We start from the raw sequence: 19,302 nt of genomic DNA, 5'->3' as shown, positions 1-19,302 counted from the left end.
ATAGCACTAATCACATCCCTTACCTGATGTGGCCTTCAAGCATTTAGCACACTTCACAAAAGCCATTTCAGGTCAATAACATCTGGCTGGGTGACTGGCAGTTATATTTATTTCTCAGTTTGTTTTTTTATACGCAGGCAAATAAAACCTCTTATGATCTTAGTTATTGAAGGAGAATTTTCATTGCCTCTGCTACAACGCACAGAGAAGCTGAAAACGTCAGGCTCCTCCTCATGATGGGAGATGTTGCTCATTTGCATGATTGTCAGGTAGATAAAGAGATAGCAAAATTTCAAATCCACTAGAGGCAGCATCTCGTTTAACCTTTCCAGCTTGGCTTGACTTGAACTTACCCACAGCAGTAGAGGCCAGCTTACACTTCCTTCTAGCAGCACCCTGAGAAAAATTACTACTAAGAATATCCAGTCACCTTGAGGAAACTGCAATGACTTCAGGATCTGTAAAAGCCTGTAAAAGTTTCTTGGTGGCAGCAGAAGTGATTATGGGAAACAAGGAGAGTCACTGGAGACTGTTCAGGGCCAGCAAGGCTTAAAAGCTGGGCAAAGTCTCAGAAGACACCATCGGGATGGGGCTTATCTCCATCCACTTCGCCCTCCTCATCCTCTGGAGCTACTCTTCCCCACAGTCATCTCTCTTCACACCAGAGCTGATACCTGTAGGCAGCCCCACACCTCCCTCAGCTCAGTTCTGAATGCTCTCCTGCTGCCATACAAGGACCAGGAAGGGAGAGCCCAGATGAAAATTTAATTTTAGCATCCATCAAGATACAATACAGTTTTATGCTTGAAACTTCTGATAACAAAACTATTTAAAAATGGCAGGACTAACCAAACACCAGTCTGGAGTAATCCAACTGCCAGCGTCATTGCAGGGAAGTTGGACTAGGTGACCTTTAAGGGTCCCTTTCAACTCAAAGAATTCTAGAATTCATACACCACGCCAAATAAAATAAGTTACTGAAAGGTTTTCATCATTCATCTGTCTCTTAATTACACAGCTTACTACCAAGAAATCATCTTTGTGGACTTTCTGCGCTTAGTACTAACACGGCTCCAAAAAATAGAATCAGGAGAGAAAGATGGCATCCTTATGTTTGCAGTTTGGCTACTCAAAAATAGTCTATTAAAATTACCTAAATTTGATCAAATACAGAAAATAATCTGCAATAGGATAATCAGTGTCCTTTGACTCATTTGTGTTGAATAGTAGGTGAGTGTCATAAATACATGGGCTTTATTCCAAGAGTATCACTCTTCAAGTCACAAAAAGACAAAAGTCATTTTAATCCCAGTTTAGAGAAGTGACAAAATTTAGGCACTGTATCAATATCCTAAATAACTCTACATTGCTCACTTGAAAAAGTTCAAACTTCCTCTCTGATTCAGAAAATCCATCCAAAAGAATCCAAGAGCAGAAACATCTACAATTCTCTGCTGGTATTGAAAGTATCAGGCTGGATATTAGGAAAAATTCTTCCTGGAAAGAGTGGTGCAGCATTAGAACAGGCTGTCCAGGGGGCTGGTGAAGTCACTATCTCTGGAGGTGTTCATGGTTAGAGGGCATGGGGATGGACTGGCAGTTGGACTGGATGGTCTTAGAAGTCTTTTGCAACTGTAATGAATCTATTTTATGATTCTGTTTTCCTCTTTCTTCCTCCCATTTACTGTATTAACAAAACAGATAGTAACAGCAAGTGTTTTTGAACAGTTTGTTAATATACCAGTTAGCAACAAAACTTAAAATAAATGCAATGCACTTAAGAATATCTATGAAGAATCCAACCACAGCATGTCAAGATATTGGAAGAACAGCATTGGACAAGGTCAAGGGACTCCCCTGCAGGATGCTGCTCTGCTGTTCAACAAGCCTCCTCCTACCACCACCAGTTTTGTCACATATCAGTAAAAACACATTGTATAAAGTGGAAATGACCACATGTCTCAAGCACCCTACAAATTCAATATTGACAGTACCAGCTCCAAAGCAAAACCACAGCATTATCATGGCAGGAAACGCGTCTCCTCAAACTCAGGATGCATTCATTTTCTCATGTCTGCTAAGCACACACTGTCAAAATGCTCTGACAGCATCTCTAACTTGCATCATACCATTTTGCCCAAGGGGCTGTCAGTCAGCTTTTCTTGCCAGATACAGTTTTCACAGTTTTGCTTACAGCTAGGAAAAAAAAAAAAAAAAAAAGAGAGAGAGAGAACCCATAAACAGCACCAGTTCTGTGGAAACCAAGACTTTGGCTATTTTTGTGGCACTTGGTAGTGAAACTTAGCATTTGGCAGAAAAACTTGTAGACTAGTGATCCTCAAATACTTCCCATGTTTTGGGAGCAATGACTGAAAACAAAATAAAATGTGACTTCATTCTTTCTAAATTGAAAGGTCACAAAAGAAAATCTGGATGGCTACAAGTAAATTGATTGGAGAAAAAAGTTAACTTTTCAGATACACGTCTTTGGTAGCTTACTCCATTTTTTAAGAAGTCCAGGCTTTCTTCCATTTTGCCAAAAGCCTGATGGGAGCTCCAAAAAAGGCATTTCCAAGGTTCAGTCCCTTCTTGCTAGTTTCTTACAATTACACTTTACCAGCAGTAAGCTCAGAGCTAGGAAACCAGTGCAAGAGAGATATTTTTATGCCGACCATTACTCTTGATACGTCCCAGCTGCACCCTCTCTACGTTGCTGTGATCGTTTCTTAGTACTTCAGTAGGTGATTACTAATATTTTCACCCAGGCATCTTATAAACAAATACAGATGCATCTAGAAAAGCATTGTACCAACAGAAGCACCTATGTTGAATAGCAACAAGCCTTCATAGCACAGATTTTCATTTCAGGACGTACATAGTAACCTATGAGACCTCTGCTGAACAGAATAGTTTCTAAGCATTTATGTGCAGGTGTATAAAAGGAAACTGTGATACAATTCAAACCAGAATTATGACAGGATTCCTGGGTGTATCAAAGAGTTCTGACTAAGCCACAGTAATTATGCAATTAAGCATAGCATATCTTTTATTTGTACATTTGAAAAGTTAATATTGGGGTGGCTAACAAACAGCAGCACCATAACAAAAACCACAATAACCTCAATGTTGCAGACAGGTAGCACAAATTAGTCCTTAAAACCATCACTCTTAAAGACCAGATCACCCTATAACAAATACTAACCTCCCCAAAGTCTACAAAATTTGGGGATATTTAAGGTTGTTTTTTTCCCCCACTTGGATTAGCATTACAGGAATGCAAAACTATGGAGAACAAAACTTCAATTATACACAGCAAAGAAAATACAGGCCTTTGAAATTACAGTAGTACTCAGGTCTCTACCTCAGATGTATTATGCACAAAAAGGAACTAAGCTAGTAAAGCAAACTCCATGACTTACCTTACTTCGCTGTTTCAAAGATGTATTTGGAGGACTATTCCCATTACGTGAGTCTTTATGAAGCCTTGACATATTAACAATTGAAAAAAAGAAACAACAAATAAACAAACAAACCTGCTAAATAAAACTGACAGTTGTCAGAGACTGGTAAATAGAAAAAAGAGCTTCCCTAGAAACCTCCTTATAAACCTCACCATGGGTGTAGCTAAATGTCTGGCTCCACCCTTCATCCCACCCAGAAACTCAGCCTGTAATAAAGTTTGAAGCAAGATGATTGTGTTGTCAACTTCTCGTGTGCTCTGTTTACTAGTGAAAAAAAAATAAGTAGATAGCTAGTTGACAGCTTTACAAGATAATGGTAAAATGTAGGTAAATAAAATTAACCTTGTCCTAATATTTGCATTTTCTGCCATATGGTCTAGAAAAGTTAGGCGGGTGAGCTTGTTTGGTTGCTTGCCTTTTAGAAGCACTGATGTAGCAAATTGAGTGAGGCCTAAGAGCTTTTAGTATTTATTTGTATTGGAAGAGCATCAAATTTTAAACCAAACATATCTATGAAGTTGCAGCAATCTCTACTTACACCAGCACAACCTCTCAAAAGCCTCCACCACCAGTGGAGGTGTCTTCTGTCTTCATCACTGACATCATGAAGATGATGCAAGATTAAAAACCTTTGCAAACCCCATTAAAACATACATGTGCCATGGATGCACAGGGAACAGAACTTCTAAAAATTAGATTCTGTTCTTTGTCTTCTAACTACTCCAATTTTTAAAGAAAACAACAACAAAACTTTTTCCTCAAGGTCTAATTCAAGGGAGTAAAGAGATGCACTAGGATGTTACATCCTTAGTGGTTATATACTGCTTTGGAGTGTAGTATAAACACATCAAGAGGTATGTTCCTATTTCTTGCTCAGTATTTTGTACCCTCCCAATTCATATTTTTTTCTTTTTTAAAATTGCAGGTATAAGGAACTATAAATTCACAGCGGTTAGGCTCTTCTTCCGTGAATAATTGAGGTTATCCTGGCACTCCTGCAGGAGATTGGGTGTGAAATTGGAGTTCTTGAGTTGCTTGGCAGGAGCCCAACTATGCTTCTATTATCTGAGTTTGCCATCAAGGGAGTGATTAGGAGATTATGTTCTTGTTAACAAGATCTGTGCAAGTAATGGCTATTATGCCCAACATTTCCTGTATTTAAGTTGAAGTGATTGCCCCATCTTGATATGGAGAGGTATTTTCCTGAATCATCATCATAGAATGGTTTGAGATGGAAGGGAACTTAAAGCTCATCCAGTCCCAACGCCTGCCATGGGCAGGGCTGCCTCCCACCAGATTAGACTGCTGAGGGCCCCATCCAACCTGGCTTTGGATGCCTCCAGGGATGGATCAAGTCTTAACTTTAATAAGTATTAAAATAACATGCATTCCTTCTCACAAAACCAGTCCACTTTTGTCAGAAAATGCTAATTGGCCATTAAAATACATGTATCCATATGGAACTTTTGCTATAACATTAAAATATAAGCTTAATATTGTCTGTGTTCCAGTCCTCACGAAGTATCAGATGGAGGAAAAAAACAATCAAAATAAAAGATACTGCTTAATAAGCTACAGCTTTTACTTTTAATTCCTTCTGTACCTCTGCAAGCAAGAGAAAGCATCTTTTGCTTTAAACTCAATAATTAAAGGACAGATATTTATGTCTCTTCCTGTGGCTGAAAGAACGTAATCTCATGTCATACTTATGTGAATACAAAAACTCTGCAGTTTTTTCCAGGGTCAATAAAAGCATTTCATCTTTAAAGAAAGTCTGATGATTCTGGGAAAAAAGATATAATCTTAGTGAGCTCACAAATTAAGCATAGCATGCAAGAGCAAAAAAAAAAAACAATTATATTTAAATATCAAGTTGGAGGAAATATAATAAATTGCATTTGCTTTCCTACCACCCTAAGGTCCCATAGCAGGCTTCCTCTCCACCCGCTTCAGCAATAACAAAGCAGATTAGCCCTGACACCCATGGTTGAATTCTCCCTTATTTTGGGCTGATGTTCACAAGGACAGTGGGGGAATCCAGAGGTGAGGTGTGGGTGAAGGAAGGAGGAACATCAGAAGAGATGAGCAAAATCAGAAATCACAAGATAAGTACTGCTGTGCTCTGTGCAGTGAACCCTATACCTAGGTTAGCACTTGGATCTAGCTTCTGTTAGAAATACTGGAAGGTGAGATAACAGAGAGACTTTAATTTTTACAGGTACTGCTGTTTTGGCTGGTAGTAACTATTCTCTATTAGTAAAACATGAAATGATAAAATGGCATGGCCTGAGCTGTAGCAGCTAGCAACTAAAACCAGGGGAGAAAAAACTCTGTGCTTCAGATTGGCTTCTAATTAACCTTGCACATGAAAAAAAAAATATCTGATTTTCTGAGTATGGCCAATGCCTCTTCCAACTACAAAAGCACACCTGCACTGCCTACTAGAACTACTTTATTACATTTCTAAAGGCAAACAAAACATTCTGCAGCTGTACAAGCAGTCACACTTGTTGCTGTTACAGCCATGAGAAATTGGTAAAGCTCAGTTGACCAGATTATATTTTAGCATCCAAAACTAGAAGAGATGAATGCAAACAAGCAATTAGGTGTCCAGTGGGTCAGCACTTACTGGGAGTTCATCTCAGCAATACCCACCTCCATCAATGCCATCTGGCTTTTACCAGCAACTACTGTGCAAAGGCAAGACTTAAAAACACATCTGCTTTCCTGAGCAATGGTAATTACAAGTGCTCCCCAAAATGTGCGTTGGAGTAAGTCATAAGTAGGATCCTACCGCAGTAGTGTACAAACTAGAGATGAAAAGAGGAGGTTGCCCATTGCCCCAACAAAGTCAGAGATGGGGAGGGGGGGGGAAACAAGCTGGCAGAATTACTGATAAGAGGAAGTGGTGCAGTCAGGATGCAGTTAGGAGGAAGAGAAATAGATAAAGAATGTGAAAACTACTCAAGAGGGATTGTATGAGAAAGGAGCGCAGTGCATGAAAAGGCAGCAGTGTATGAGAGCAGAGCACCTTCCAGGCACAAAGAAGAGTATTAAATGTAGAAAGTGCTGAAAGCTTGGACCGCTTTTTTGTTTGTTTGTTTGTTTTTTAATCTGGAATTATTTAATCTATATTTCAAAAAAATTTCCAAGAGACAGCAAACTAAGAGCTATTGTTCAGAACTTCAGCAAATGCAGTTTTCCTCTGATATTCCCCAGACTGTTTCAGCTGCACCTTTGCTTCTTACAGAATGTATATTCCTAACAAGTTTCCTGTGGCTTGCTAAGGTGACACAAAGATCTTCACAAACAGCTGTCAACGTGTACTCTCCTGTATCTCTAACTTCCCATTTCTTTGCAAGCATTTCTCATGATGATGTTTGACACCAAAGCACATGAGGCTGTTAAAGGATTAATGGAGTTGAAAGAAGTGGAAGGGAAGTGCCTATAAAAAGTTATTGCAACTAATAATGGCTGAGAACTTAATTCATGAGAAGATAAAGTTTGCGATAATCAATGAACAGCTTTAAGGTTTAATCTGCATACATTGCATGCTATATTTATGTCAGAGTTTTTAAATATTCGATCATTTGGAAATAATGGGTATTGGTCATATCTGTACAGCAGATATGTGAAATAACATGTTGGTGTGGAACACAGCTTCATGAGTGGGTCATCCCACCCACTAGGGTGCTAGGAAAATGCACTGTGTGTCATGCTGTGTGGGACACCAAATGCCAAGGCGAGCGTTTGCTCAGTTGGCACAATGCAGTAGCTGGGAGTTGAAACAGCAATCCTGAAGAAATACACGTTACCCACTGCCTCTCTGATTAGTTTAATTACAATCATAAGTCACCTGTTTTCTTTTAGTGTATATGCTTTTGTTGATACCAACCAGATGCTATCTGCCAATGAATTGTTTCTAATGTGAGAAAGCAAAGCAAAAAATATTTGCAGGTGTTTAGAAATGTATTTATCTGTCCATCAAAATCCAAAAGACCAAAATACTGCCAAACAATACTTGCATTTGTAGGTACTCCTGCAAGATAATGTCCTTAGCACTGTCAGGCCTGAAAAACTCTGGAATCTGATGGAAATCAGGTAAGACCCATGCTACAAGAAATACACTGAGGTGCTGGAGCATGCCCAGAGAAAGGCAGTGAGGCTGTGAAGAGATCAGAGCACAAGTCTTATGAGGAGAGGCTTATGAGGTGGGAAATGAAACTGTTCAGTCTGGAGAAGGCCAAGGAAGACCTTATTGCTCTCTGCAACACCCTGAAAGGAGGTTGTAGCAAAGTGGGGTTCAGCCTCTCCTCCTAAGTGGAAAAGAGATAGCATGAAAGCTAATGGCTTTAAGTTGTACCAGGGGAAGTTCAGGTTGGATTAGGAAAAATTTCCTCTCAGAAAGAGTGGTGAGGTGGTGAGGTATTGGAACAGCCTGCCCAGAGAGGTGTTCAAGAACCGTGTGGATGTGGCACTGAGGGATATGGTTAGTGGGCACTGTGGGGATGGGTTGACAGTTGGACTAGGTGATCTTAGAAGTCTTTTCCAACCATGAAATCAAGAAAAGTGTTCTCCTATTGCTTCTGTTTTGCCTCTTAGCCTGGGTCTTTTCCTCTGGCTTGCAAATGTTCTTGAATTTGGATTCTTGAGCTCTGCAAGGGATGCTGCATTCCCAGAAGAGATGAGTCATGAGATCCAAGTGCCACATTGCAATGAAAATTCAAGAACAAGTTTATTCATAGCATTTCTATTCAGTCTGAATATGACAAAGCCAAACTAAACACATTGTTTTCCTTTGATAAAACTGTCTGAAGAGACTGTTACTGATCTATATTTAGTCTAATGTTAACCGGGACATAAAATGGTTACCAGATCAAAGCATACTTGAATACAATTCCTCAAAAAGGAGTAGCCTGAGAAGATACTTGTCTATTTCTCATCAGAAGTTGCACAACCAAAATCTGTGATGAAATCAGAGACAGCTTCTTCTCTGCCGACTTTAACAAGTCTATCAAATGTACAAACAGATTAACTAGATTAGAACAATTTCACTGTCTGAAGATTACCTCTAATAAACCTGCATCTTACATCTTCCTTTCCTTCCCACCTGTCGAATATAAGATTTGTATTTTCTAGCAACTTGTCATTTTTACTTGGTCTCTGCTAGGCATTGATAATTAGATCAACCTGAAAGCTTGCTATTGGTGTGAATGGTATTTTACTTAGTATTAGGACCTTATTAACTTTATTCCTTAATGAAAATTTACTCAAATTCCTTTAAGTACTGAATATCTGAAAGCATCTAAGTAAATACTTTTGACTTCTTCTTACAAGGTGGAAAAGTTACATAGTCAGCCATTTTCAGAGGGGATTTGGTTAAAGATTAGGCTCCTGTAAAGCATTAGAACTATTCCTAAGCTTTAAACAGGACATGTTTAAAATGGGGTCATTCAAGGCTCAATGGAATAAAGCTGGGAGAAAAGAAATGTTTTCAGCATAAAACTCAGAGAAGATTCTGGGTCTGAAGAGGTGCTCAGATAGGATCATCTTCTTCATCACTCCTTCTCCATCAACCATCTTTACCTGACCAGTATGGAGCATAATCCCCTCTTCAGAGCAGCAGTGGCTGATCAAATCTGAGCATGCTTGTCCCACCTAAAGCTCTCTCTTGCTATGGGACTGTCAGATAGCAGGGCAGGCTTTCTTCAGACTTTTTAAAAACTCTTTCTGGACATAGCCAAGATAAAAATAGCCCAGGGCAGCCTTGCAGCTAGGCTGCTGATGCTGGCAGTGCTCCCAGAATCCTTCCCAGTGCTGCCCTTAATCCTGTCTGTCCCACAGTTTTGTGCTGGGGATGTGGTTCAGCCCATTGATGACAAATGCAATGTGAAACAGCTCCAAGATCCAGTTGCATCTGCAGCTAATAAGATGATAAATACTTGTCCTGACAGCTTTCCTGGAGCATTCTTGTTGTTTTCTGTATCCTTTACCTGCAGTTCAAGTTCTGCCTTCTATTTTCCTCATTCTTTATCCTGCTTCCAGTCCCCTTTCCCTCCTTTGACCTCCCCAAATGCAGATTAGCTTTTCCTTACCATCCACGAAGCCTTCTCAATCCCTTTGTAAGAAGATATCCTGTTTGAGGTTTTCCTCACCTACCCTCCCAAGACGTCCAAGCACCCCCATTTCCCTCACTCCCCTTAGAGTGCACAGTGTTCCCAGAGCCTGGCAGCAGGAATGGCGCGGATGCACCTCATGGCAGTAAGGACACAAAAGCTGTGCATTGATTGCCCAGATCACATCACCTTTTCAGCAGTGAGAAATACAGCCCCACTGAAGCTGCAAGGAATTCATGTGAGGGAGTTGGAACTATCCTAACCGTAGTGCTTTGCTAAGCAAAAACACTGACTTTTGTATACGCGCACACTATATATATAAAGGTGCTGAAAGATTCAGGATCTCATTGAAGCCTCAGGCAACACCAACACATGTGCCATCATGCAGCGACTGGACTTTGGGCCACCAGTGACTCAGAGCAGTGCTATTGACACGTTCACCACTGGCACTTTCTGCACCATCTGCATTTTCCCTTCCCATGCCTCACACAAACACTGGCCCAGCCCAGCTCTGTGAGCCACAGCTTACAGTTTTTGACACAATATTGTATCACTCTACAGAGGTGCCTGAGGGAAAAATTCCACTCACCTAATTGTGTTAGAGAAGCTTCTCCCTCTTCTGGGATTAAACTTGTTTTCAAAACACTTAACCATATTAAAAACTTTCAGTGTTGCAAGAGAAGAAGGATAATGGCTATTTAAAGCTAAATTGGAAGGATGTGTTTTAACAAAATTTGCAGCAATTTTGAAGGCTCCTTTCCCTCCCTCCCCCCTCCTCCCCGAAGTTTACTGAGGATGAATTCTTGTGATTACCCGTTTGGGTGTGCGTATGTGTGTGGCAGTGTTTGTAGTTGTCATGGTTTTATGTTTTTTTGGTTTTGGTTCTCAGTATTCCACATCAAAACATCATGTAGTGTACTGGAAGTTAAAGTGTTAATGCTCCAATTCCAGGCATCTATCCCTATACGTTACAGAAGTCATGGATCTGGCCCTACCGGGTGGGATGGTCTCTTACTGCCTGGCAGTGGGTGCTGGAGGGTGCTTTCCTGGCCATTCCAAGCTTTTCAGGTTTGAATTGGTCTCGGGAACTCTCTCTCTCTCTCCTATTTTATTTGATTTATTAGTCTCAATTTCAATCAGATTGTATTATATTGTGTTATCTTGCATTTCGATATCATAGTTAGTAAAATAAGTTTTCCTCCATAGATTGTTGCCGCTGTTTTTGTTTTCCTCCCTTCCTTCCCATTTTGTGGGCTGGGGAGGGGAGTGCAGGGGCCTACCGCCCCCCGTCACGGGCGTAAATTGATCTCATTAACTCCGTGACAGTGGTTTAAGTAAATGCTCCTCCAAATATTTCACTAGCATTTAGAGAAATGGTCAAAAAAATAATGCCAAAATATCTGAGCAAGGTTTTACAGTAGCCAGAAGAGACAGTGCTAAATAGCTCAGAATACTTGAGCTTGTAAGAGCTGAATGAAAAAAAAAACATGATTTGAGATTCTTACTGTCAATGACAGGACCTAGATATAGAACATCAGAAGTTAACCGCGACAAGGCAATATATATTAAACTCAAAGAGCTGAAATATTTGCCCAAGCCCCCCACTGCCAGGCAGATTTGTCACCGTGGTTGTTTCCAATACACCTTAGAGAACCAGAAATAAAATCTACGTGTCCTTAACATAGCATGGCTTGAGTTGAAAGGGACCTCAAAAACCCAACCCCATGCCTTGGGCAGGGCTGCCACCCGCCAGCTCAGCTGCCCAGGGCCCCATCCATCTATCCAAGCTGGCCTTGAATGCCTCCAGGGATGGGGCACCCACAGCTTCTCTGGGCAGTCTGTGCCAGTGCCATCACCTTCTGAGTAAAGAATTTCCTCCTAATTTCTAATCTAAATCTCTGCCCTTTTAGTTTAGAACCACTCCCCTTGTCTTGTCACTAACTGTGTCTGTGTAAAAATTGATCCCACTCCTGCATATAAGATCCCTTGAAGTACTGGAAGGCTTCGATGAGGTCTTCCCAGAGCCTTCTCTAAGAACAAACGCAGTTCTTTCAGTCTCCAGGTGTCCTTCTGCATCCCCTGTTCCTGCTGCCCTTGTGGACAGGCTTTGAGGAACAATAGCTACAGCACAGGCACCTCTGTTTTCCCTGGGGAAACAGACACTACAGTAAGGTTTAACCTTGAGGAACAGGTACGTGGTAAGGCACCAATTGCCAAAACCTTCAAATAAGCATAAAACACTCCAAATTACTAAACCTCACAAGGACACACCAGAAGTTCTTTTAGTCTGTTAGTGCAGATGGCCGGCATGTGCCAGCCCACCACATCACACCCCACACAGAGACATCATAGAAAAATACCCACATTTTGTCTCCCTTTGAAACATATCCAAAGGGCGTAGGTATCTCAGAAACAGGCACGATGTTCATTGGATGCTAACTGCCCCACCTGCTGCTTTCCTACCAAGCTGATTCTTCCCTCCTTGTAATGCTGAACAATGTACAGATCCAATATGCTGGATTTGAGGCTGACTGGGAGAAACCCACACTTGCCCTCAGGACAAGTCAGATTCATGAACTGTTCGTCACTTCTGAAGCCCAAGGTTGTATTTGAATGGAGTACGGTCAGTCAGCCTTTCCTGCTAGAGGCAGCACAAAGCACATGTGCACTGGGGACTTGGAGAGTGCTCGGTCCGTGAGCTGGGCATCCTGATGTGACAGCATGTACAGCTGCAGAATGAGAAATACTTCAGGATGCCCTTGAGATGTTTCCTCCAAGTACTGAGCACTTCACTGAAGCAATCAGAACCCTAGCTGAGAGATCTACCCAGCAGCAGTGCTGCTGCACAAGTTTTTAATCAGTTCGTTCTACCTTTAAAGACAATATATTTTAAGAGAGCAAGCACATCTTGTAACCCTTATGCCGTATTTCAAACAGAGCACCACAGTGTTCTGCCGCTCCTCTCAGGAAATGACACTTCTGTCAGCATTTATCTTCTTGCAAAACATGGAGAAGATTGCTGCAATATTTCTTTTTCGGAAGTTTTTACCTCCTTCACTGCCGCAGGTCTCTCACTATTGGAAGTCAGGAGCTTACACCATCGGCCTCATCCCATCTGCTACCCGGTTTGGGGGCAGAGAGGAAGCTAAGATCCCTCTGGGAAGCCAGGAAAGTACAGAAAAGACCGTAACACCACAGAGGGCTGTTACCGGCAGACGCTGTTGAACACGAGTGATGTACTGATGCTTGCTCCGGACGCCCGCAGCCCGGCGGCAACAGGCGTGCCCGCAGAACCGAGGGGGTTCGGCGCTGCCAACCGAGAGTCACGGAGAGAAACACACTTTCCTCTTCCCACTGCGGAGAGCCGGGTAGTCTCTCGCTCCCCTCCACCAAGTACTTTCGGGCCGACGGTGACGGCGAACACCGTACGCAGCCCCCGCCGCGTTACCCGCTCCGGCCGGCCCCACCGCCCCACCGCGGGGCCGATCGGTCCCGTTATCCCGGGCCCGGCCGCGCACAAAGCCGCCCCCGCCCCGCCCCGCTCCGCACCGCATCGCACAGCACGGTTCCGCTCTGCCTCTCCCGTTGCCAGCGTGGCACGGCGCGGCCCGGCGCTGGGCGGGGGCCGGGCACTGGGCTCACCTGCTCGGCTCCGCGCCGCCACCGCCGCCGCTTTTCCTTTCTCCCGCCCGCCCGCTGACAGCGCGGCTTTGTCCGCCCGCCCCGCTCCGCTCCGCCCCGCCCGGGAGGCGTCGCGTGAACCGCGCGGGCACCGCTCCCAGCGGCGCGGCTGGGCTCGGCACCGCCGTCCTCCCGGTGCCCACACACGCACGCCGTGTTTGATTCCCCACCTGCTCTCCCACACGCGGCAGCCCGGGCCCTGCCTCAGTCCCGAGCCGCAGATAGGCTGTTGTTCCAGCCCTGCCCACGTGGAGCCCCGTGTTTGTGTTTTCCAGCTCTGTCATGCGGCCGTGAGCGCCGGGGGAGGAGAGCCGTGTGGGATGCGCTTCCTATTTTTGTAGTGGTAACCGTAAACCGCGGCTTGGAGGAGAGGAAACGGCGCGGATCTCTCCCTCCCTGTTAATGCAACCTGATCGTTCCCGCTGGGTGTTAAGTCTAAAGTTAAAAAACTAAAAATACGGGGTGGGAGCAGACGAGGAAAGCTCAGAAACTGTGACATAAATAGTTTGGATTTGCTGCAGCCTCTTGTTCGTGACAGGGGAAAGCAGCACGTCTGCTCCAGGAGACTGAGGCTTCTTCCTGGGCAGCACTGTGTGGGTCCCAGATTGTCCCCCAGTGTTTTTGGGACTTCTGCAGTGTGTGTTACGGGATCCCATGTCCTCGGGGATGCGTGGATCCCATGCAGACTTGGCACAGCTCTGCTCTCCCTCTGAACCGAGGGAAAGGACAGCCCAGCAATGGCTATGGAGAACCCAAGGGTCTCCAGGCCTTCCTGCTGCCTGAGCCTAAGCCAAGGCCCAGAGGACCAGGGCCACCTGCTCTGTGAGGTGTGGGCAGGGGCTCGAGCCAGACTAATGGCCATCAGATGGTCCCCGTAGAAAGGCAGTGACAGTGCCATGCTGCTGTCGCTGCCCCCCACACAGATGTGATGATGTGAAATGGCCCAGAGTCCCAGTGTGCTCATGGGCACCCCCACATCTCACTCATCTCCCCGAGGGGAAAAGTGTCCCAAATATGAGTACTCTCACTCAGCACAGAGTGGCCAACACTCTGAAAACCTTCCATTCAGAGTTAAAAGGATTTCCTGTTTGTTTTTTTGATAGTGTTTGAGAACTGCCAAATTTCTTCTTAGTCCTTATATGAAATGTATTTTTGTATCTATGGAACAACTAAAGGATTTTACTGCATCAGTGGGATTTGCTTAGCAGAGTGCTTAGATCAAAAGATTTGCTATTTTTGTATGATCTTCCTTGGAACCCATCACAGCAGTGTCAGAGCTACTGGTGCACTATTTTGTTATCAGCATGTGCCTGAATGGCACAGGAACTACAATTGTCTTCCCTGAGCAGAAGGGAGCCTGTACAATGAAGCGATGAGCAAAGAAAGTTAAGCCTAAAAATATCCCTTCATTTTTAAGCACGTCCTATCTAAATGCCCATAAGGAGACCTGCCACCCCTGGAGACCCTGCAGATTTAGCTGCAGGTCACAATGTGGCCCCTCTCTCCTGCTTAAGGTACCCAGCACCTGAGGTCAGAGGTGTGGGTATCAGTTACGGCCATGTGCTCCCCTGTATGCCATGGCTGGTCATGGTGGGCATCTTGAGTCACCCTGTGCTTGTACACCACAGTGCATCATGCCAGTCATTGCATAGCACCCTAGAATGGCTGAGGCTGACAGTGCCCTCTGGGTCCATCAGGCCCAACCCCCCACTCCATCAGGGACATCAGAGCAGGGGTCCAGGCCCACGTCCAGGCAGCTGTGAAGGTCACTGAGCAGCAGAGCCCACACACAGCCTCTGGGCAGCCTGTGCCAGTGCTTCGTCACCTGCACAGCACAGAAGTGCTCCCGGTGTTCTGAGGGAACATTCTGTGTTCCAAGGGAACCTTCTGTGTTCCAGTTTGTGCCCATTGCCTCTTATCCTGGCACTGGACATCACAGAAAAGAGCCTGGCTCTGTCCTCTTTTCACTTTCCCTGAAGGTATTTTTGCACATTCATTAAGATCCTTCCTTAAGCAGGACTCTACACTTCTCCTTGTTGAACTTTATGAGGTTCCTGTCAGCCCTTAAAACAGCCCTATCTGGTGGACATTATCTCCCAGAGCCTTCAGGTACTTCAGAATGCAAAGTAATGAGGACTTCTACAAACAGAGACTCTCTGAGGTCCGTGGGAATGGTGGTCATTTGTGCTAATGCAGAGGCTGCCCTTTCTGTTGACATGCTGAGATGGATTTCCTTCCCTTAGACACTGTCCATGACTCCATTCTTCCTCCACTTAGATGTCAACATCAGCATAAGGGACCATGGATGCATGAACAGTCACTTTTTGTTGTTGTGCCTTTGCAGTAGATTTTGCTTCACCTAGTGGACAGGAGTTTGAGTCACATAAATGCCCAATATTGAGAGATGCCTGTACCAGCTTAAAAATCTTTTTCTGGCCAGTGAAATTAAACTGGTTGGCTTTGTGTACCTTAGTTACCATGTTCCACCAATGATGCTGATATAGCAGCACCCAAATCAAAACTGTTTAAAGAATGAACATTTGTCACATCCCTAAAACTAGTTGCTTGTTAGTAACTCCTTAACAAAACTTGCTCTGCATCTCACTCTGCATGCTCATCTCATTAGCAAGTAATGACTCCAGGAAATGACTCCAAATTCAGAAAGCAAAGGGCAAAGCAACACATTTGTGCCTTAACTTTCCTCCAAACACAAAGGGAGAAGCACCTAAAGATGTGGCCATGACCCAGTCAGGGCTGCCCTGACACAAAAAAAGGCCACTGCACTCACAGGGGTTGGTGAATTATCTGTCCCTGCAGAGCACAAAGGAAACACATCCATCTTCAGCCACACTTTCCTCGCTCGGAGAAATAATGACTTAGTTTTTTTTAAGTGTTCTTTACATTTGATCTTTAATCACTGATGGAATAGTTGCAGTTAGGTTATGGGACATAATCTCAGTGTAATTTATTACCAAAGGCTTTTTTCTGAACTCCTTTGACCCTGCAACCCCCCTGATGTTAATCCAGTGCAGGGTCATGGCTGTGGAGGGAATATGGCTCTTCCACTTTCATTCTTCATAGCTGTAATTAATTATCTTAATCATTTTCATCAGTGAGTGCAGTTAAAGAAAGGAGGAACAAAAGGGATGTCAGTCCCTCTAATGCAAAACTGATTTAGATGCTCTTCCACGAGCATTAAGCTCCTACCCAGGACACAAACCATAGGAAAAGCTGATTCTTCCAGCAAAGACATACACGAAAGCCATCTGTCTGAGTAAAAAACTTAGCATTTCCGCTTGTAGTTGTTTTTCTGTTTCTTCATTTACTACTTCATTAACAACAGGAAGAAATTTATGATTTGTTATTTCTTTTTACAGTAGCCAACACGCGCAATATATTTTCCATTAAAACAAATTGGAAGATTTCAAATGAACAGATCCTGTTATAATATACAGCTGCAGCTTTTCTTTTGGAACGCACTACAAAAAAATATCTCAAGAGAAGTAATAGCACTTCCTAAAAGTCACAGTTAGTCTGGTTAAACAGTCTGTAGAATCTGTTGGAAGACGGATTTTTTCCTCTCATACAGCATTTCCATCTAAGTTGGAATAAAGCTTTCAGTCTCTTTTTTTTTTTTCCCTCCCTTGACCAACTGCCCTCCAAACCCATAAGTTTCCCACAAAATGTTGCGTTCAGCCAAGACTTCAAAATTAAATATCTAGGAACTTCTGGGGAAATCTTCAGAAAAGAATAGCCTTCCCTACTGGTTTTGTTGATCTATGAATTTTCTATTTAAACCAGTTTCTCCCAGTGTGCCTATAGCTCTGGTCAGGCACCCCCCTTCCTCCCCAGGAGGCACAATGCAGTCACCAGGGGGAGAGTATGCCCTGTGTGGGGTGGCAACTGCTGTCGAAGTCAGCCAACAGCTCCAGCTTAACCTACAGACTTCTGCAGGGGGTCTCATCTTGAGCACAGGAGCCAGGAGTTGGAATTGGTGATCCTTCTTTGGTAGAGGGGCTGGACTCAGTGATCTCTGGCGATCCCTTCCAACCCCTATGATACTGTAATTCTGTGATACTTGTGAGTCCCTCCCAACTCAATATGTTCTATGGTTCTATGATTCTTCCATGATAGAATCCACCACTCATGCTGTAAGTGTGTAGCCTTACACGCTGCCAGGTCCCACAGGGCATACAGCACTTCAAAACACACATAGCCTCATTAAATACAGCACCTCTATTACCTCTCCCTTACAAGAGTTGTAGTGCACAGACCAGAGCTTCAAGAGGGAAGGAAGCTCCGAAAGCTTTACCTTTTGTTATGTCAACGTGTGCAGTACTTTTATGGAAGTTCTTCCTGCTGAAACCTTGAGGAAAAAAAAAGATCTAGAAATTCATTAATGGTAAGCTAGGTTATTAGATTGTTCGCTTGGATTCACGCAGCCCATTTTACATGGCATGTGTAGAACAGAAGGGATATGATATATCATCTGTCATTCTTAATATTTTATAGTAAAGCATAAATCAGCAGGGAGGTAATTCTGACATGTCTGACTCAAGGGCATGCTGATTTCATCACCTTTTATGTGATATTGCTCAAAGGTAGGTATGAGTAGAGCAGTTTAGGGTCCATGCAGGATAATCTTTGCTTCTGCTGCTGTTCTAATATGTAATTTCTAACAGGGCCAAGGCAAGACTTTTTGGTGCAGTCCTCCCTTCACACATTTTACCTAACATGTTTGCCTTGGGGAAGAACAGCGTTAAGTGGTAATTACTCTAGCCCCGTCTCAGCGTTAAAAATTAGGTTCTCATCTGTATCTACATATTTGCCCACTCTGCAAATATCCCTGGAGAGCAATCCCTCTTATCTAACCTTACTGTGGCCTTGGTATACTATATTACTGATATGAATGGATGAGTTTTAAGAGCACATTTAATTTAACGGGCACTACCATGAGGTCAGGCCCAAGTGTGGCCTTTTGAAATGGTTCTCTCTGGGGTGGGGGGTGTCTCACGGTGGAACATGCAGATAGATAGTGGAGAGAAATGCATTCATAGCTAGTCAATCGGCAACATTTGAAGAAACAGATGCTCTAGGCAAATTCTTCATTGTGGGTTATGCAACAGCACCTGCCAATCAAGGTCCTTTAGAGAAGAGTTCCTAAGCCTGCACTTCCTATTAGGCCACACCTAAGTACTTTTCTGACTAGGATGCTTTCTTGAATATGTACCACATACCTGATTTACACAAGGATGCCCACATCTGTTTTGAGCAATCTTTTCCAATTCATTTTTGACCTTAAGCTTTCAGGATTTGGGAATGTTCTCATTCATTTTGCAGATGTTTCTGTCAGCAAGAGCTGGATAATTATGTTGTTTCTGTGCTGAAACTGGGGTGGTTAAATCTTTCAAACATGAAAGGTGTTTGTGAGGTCTGGTGCTGCTTTCCCAGTGCTGTGGGATTTCTAGATTGGATTGTCACTGCCCAAGTCAGGAAAGAAGCAAACCCCTCAAGATTAGTTTAATCTTTGTCATCATATTAGAGAGGTATTTGCAGCAGTCCAAGCAGACTGTCAATAGACTGTGTTGCAAAGGTAGTGGTAGTGCAAAAAGGAGATAGGTCCCCTTTTTTGGTGAAAGCAGACAGTTGTACCTCTGTGGATGGGGACAGCCCCCACCTGCTGGGACCTGCCAGGTGACAATTTGGGCAACACACTGAGAGTGAGGAATGGTAACATGAGTCTGAAAGTCTCCTTCCCTTGGAAGCTTCACCTAAGTGGAGGTGGGATCATAGCAATGTGTGTGGGACTGAAGCAGATGGCTGAGCAGACAGTGTCTGCGGCACCTCGCAGTGCAGATAGTACCTAACAGAGTGTGAATCTTTCCCCCATACCCCATACCCCTAATGCACCACTGTGGTTGCTGAGTTGCCTGAGGAAAAGCAACAAAGATCTGACAAAATGGTTGCTAATTGCCATGTGGTGCCATCATGCAAGGTCTCCTCACTTTCCACAGGTTTCTCCTGAACTCTGTAAAAGTCAGGAA

General features: G+C 43.7%; 1 protein-coding gene across 3 annotated transcripts in view; it reads right to left on the bottom strand.

Moving 5' to 3' along the window:
* Window positions 1-13,579, bottom strand: part of MAPRE2 (microtubule associated protein RP/EB family member 2) — an 89,308-nt gene extending 75,729 nt beyond the window's left edge. For 2 of the 3 annotated variants that reach the window (XM_085221050.1, XM_085221049.1), the window contains exon 1: window positions 13,429-13,579. In XM_085221050.1, the coding sequence (XP_085077176.1) occupies window positions 13,429-13,542 (114 nt within the window). In that variant the 5' untranslated portion in view covers window positions 13,543-13,579. Of the gene's footprint in view, window positions 1-13,219; window positions 13,299-13,428 lie in introns of those variants that run through there. The other variant, XM_085221055.1, reaches the window with a different exon arrangement.
* Window positions 13,580-19,302: the final 5,723 nt, after the last annotated feature.

The sequence above is a fragment of the Meleagris gallopavo genome, chromosome 3 (genome assembly GCF_905368555.1).
Source record: "Meleagris gallopavo chromosome 3, MGAL_WU_HG_1.1, whole genome shotgun sequence".
NCBI lineage: Eukaryota > Metazoa > Chordata > Aves > Galliformes > Phasianidae > Meleagris > Meleagris gallopavo.
Note: the sequence above shows the minus strand (reverse complement) of the source record. Positions and strands in the feature narration are given on the sequence as shown.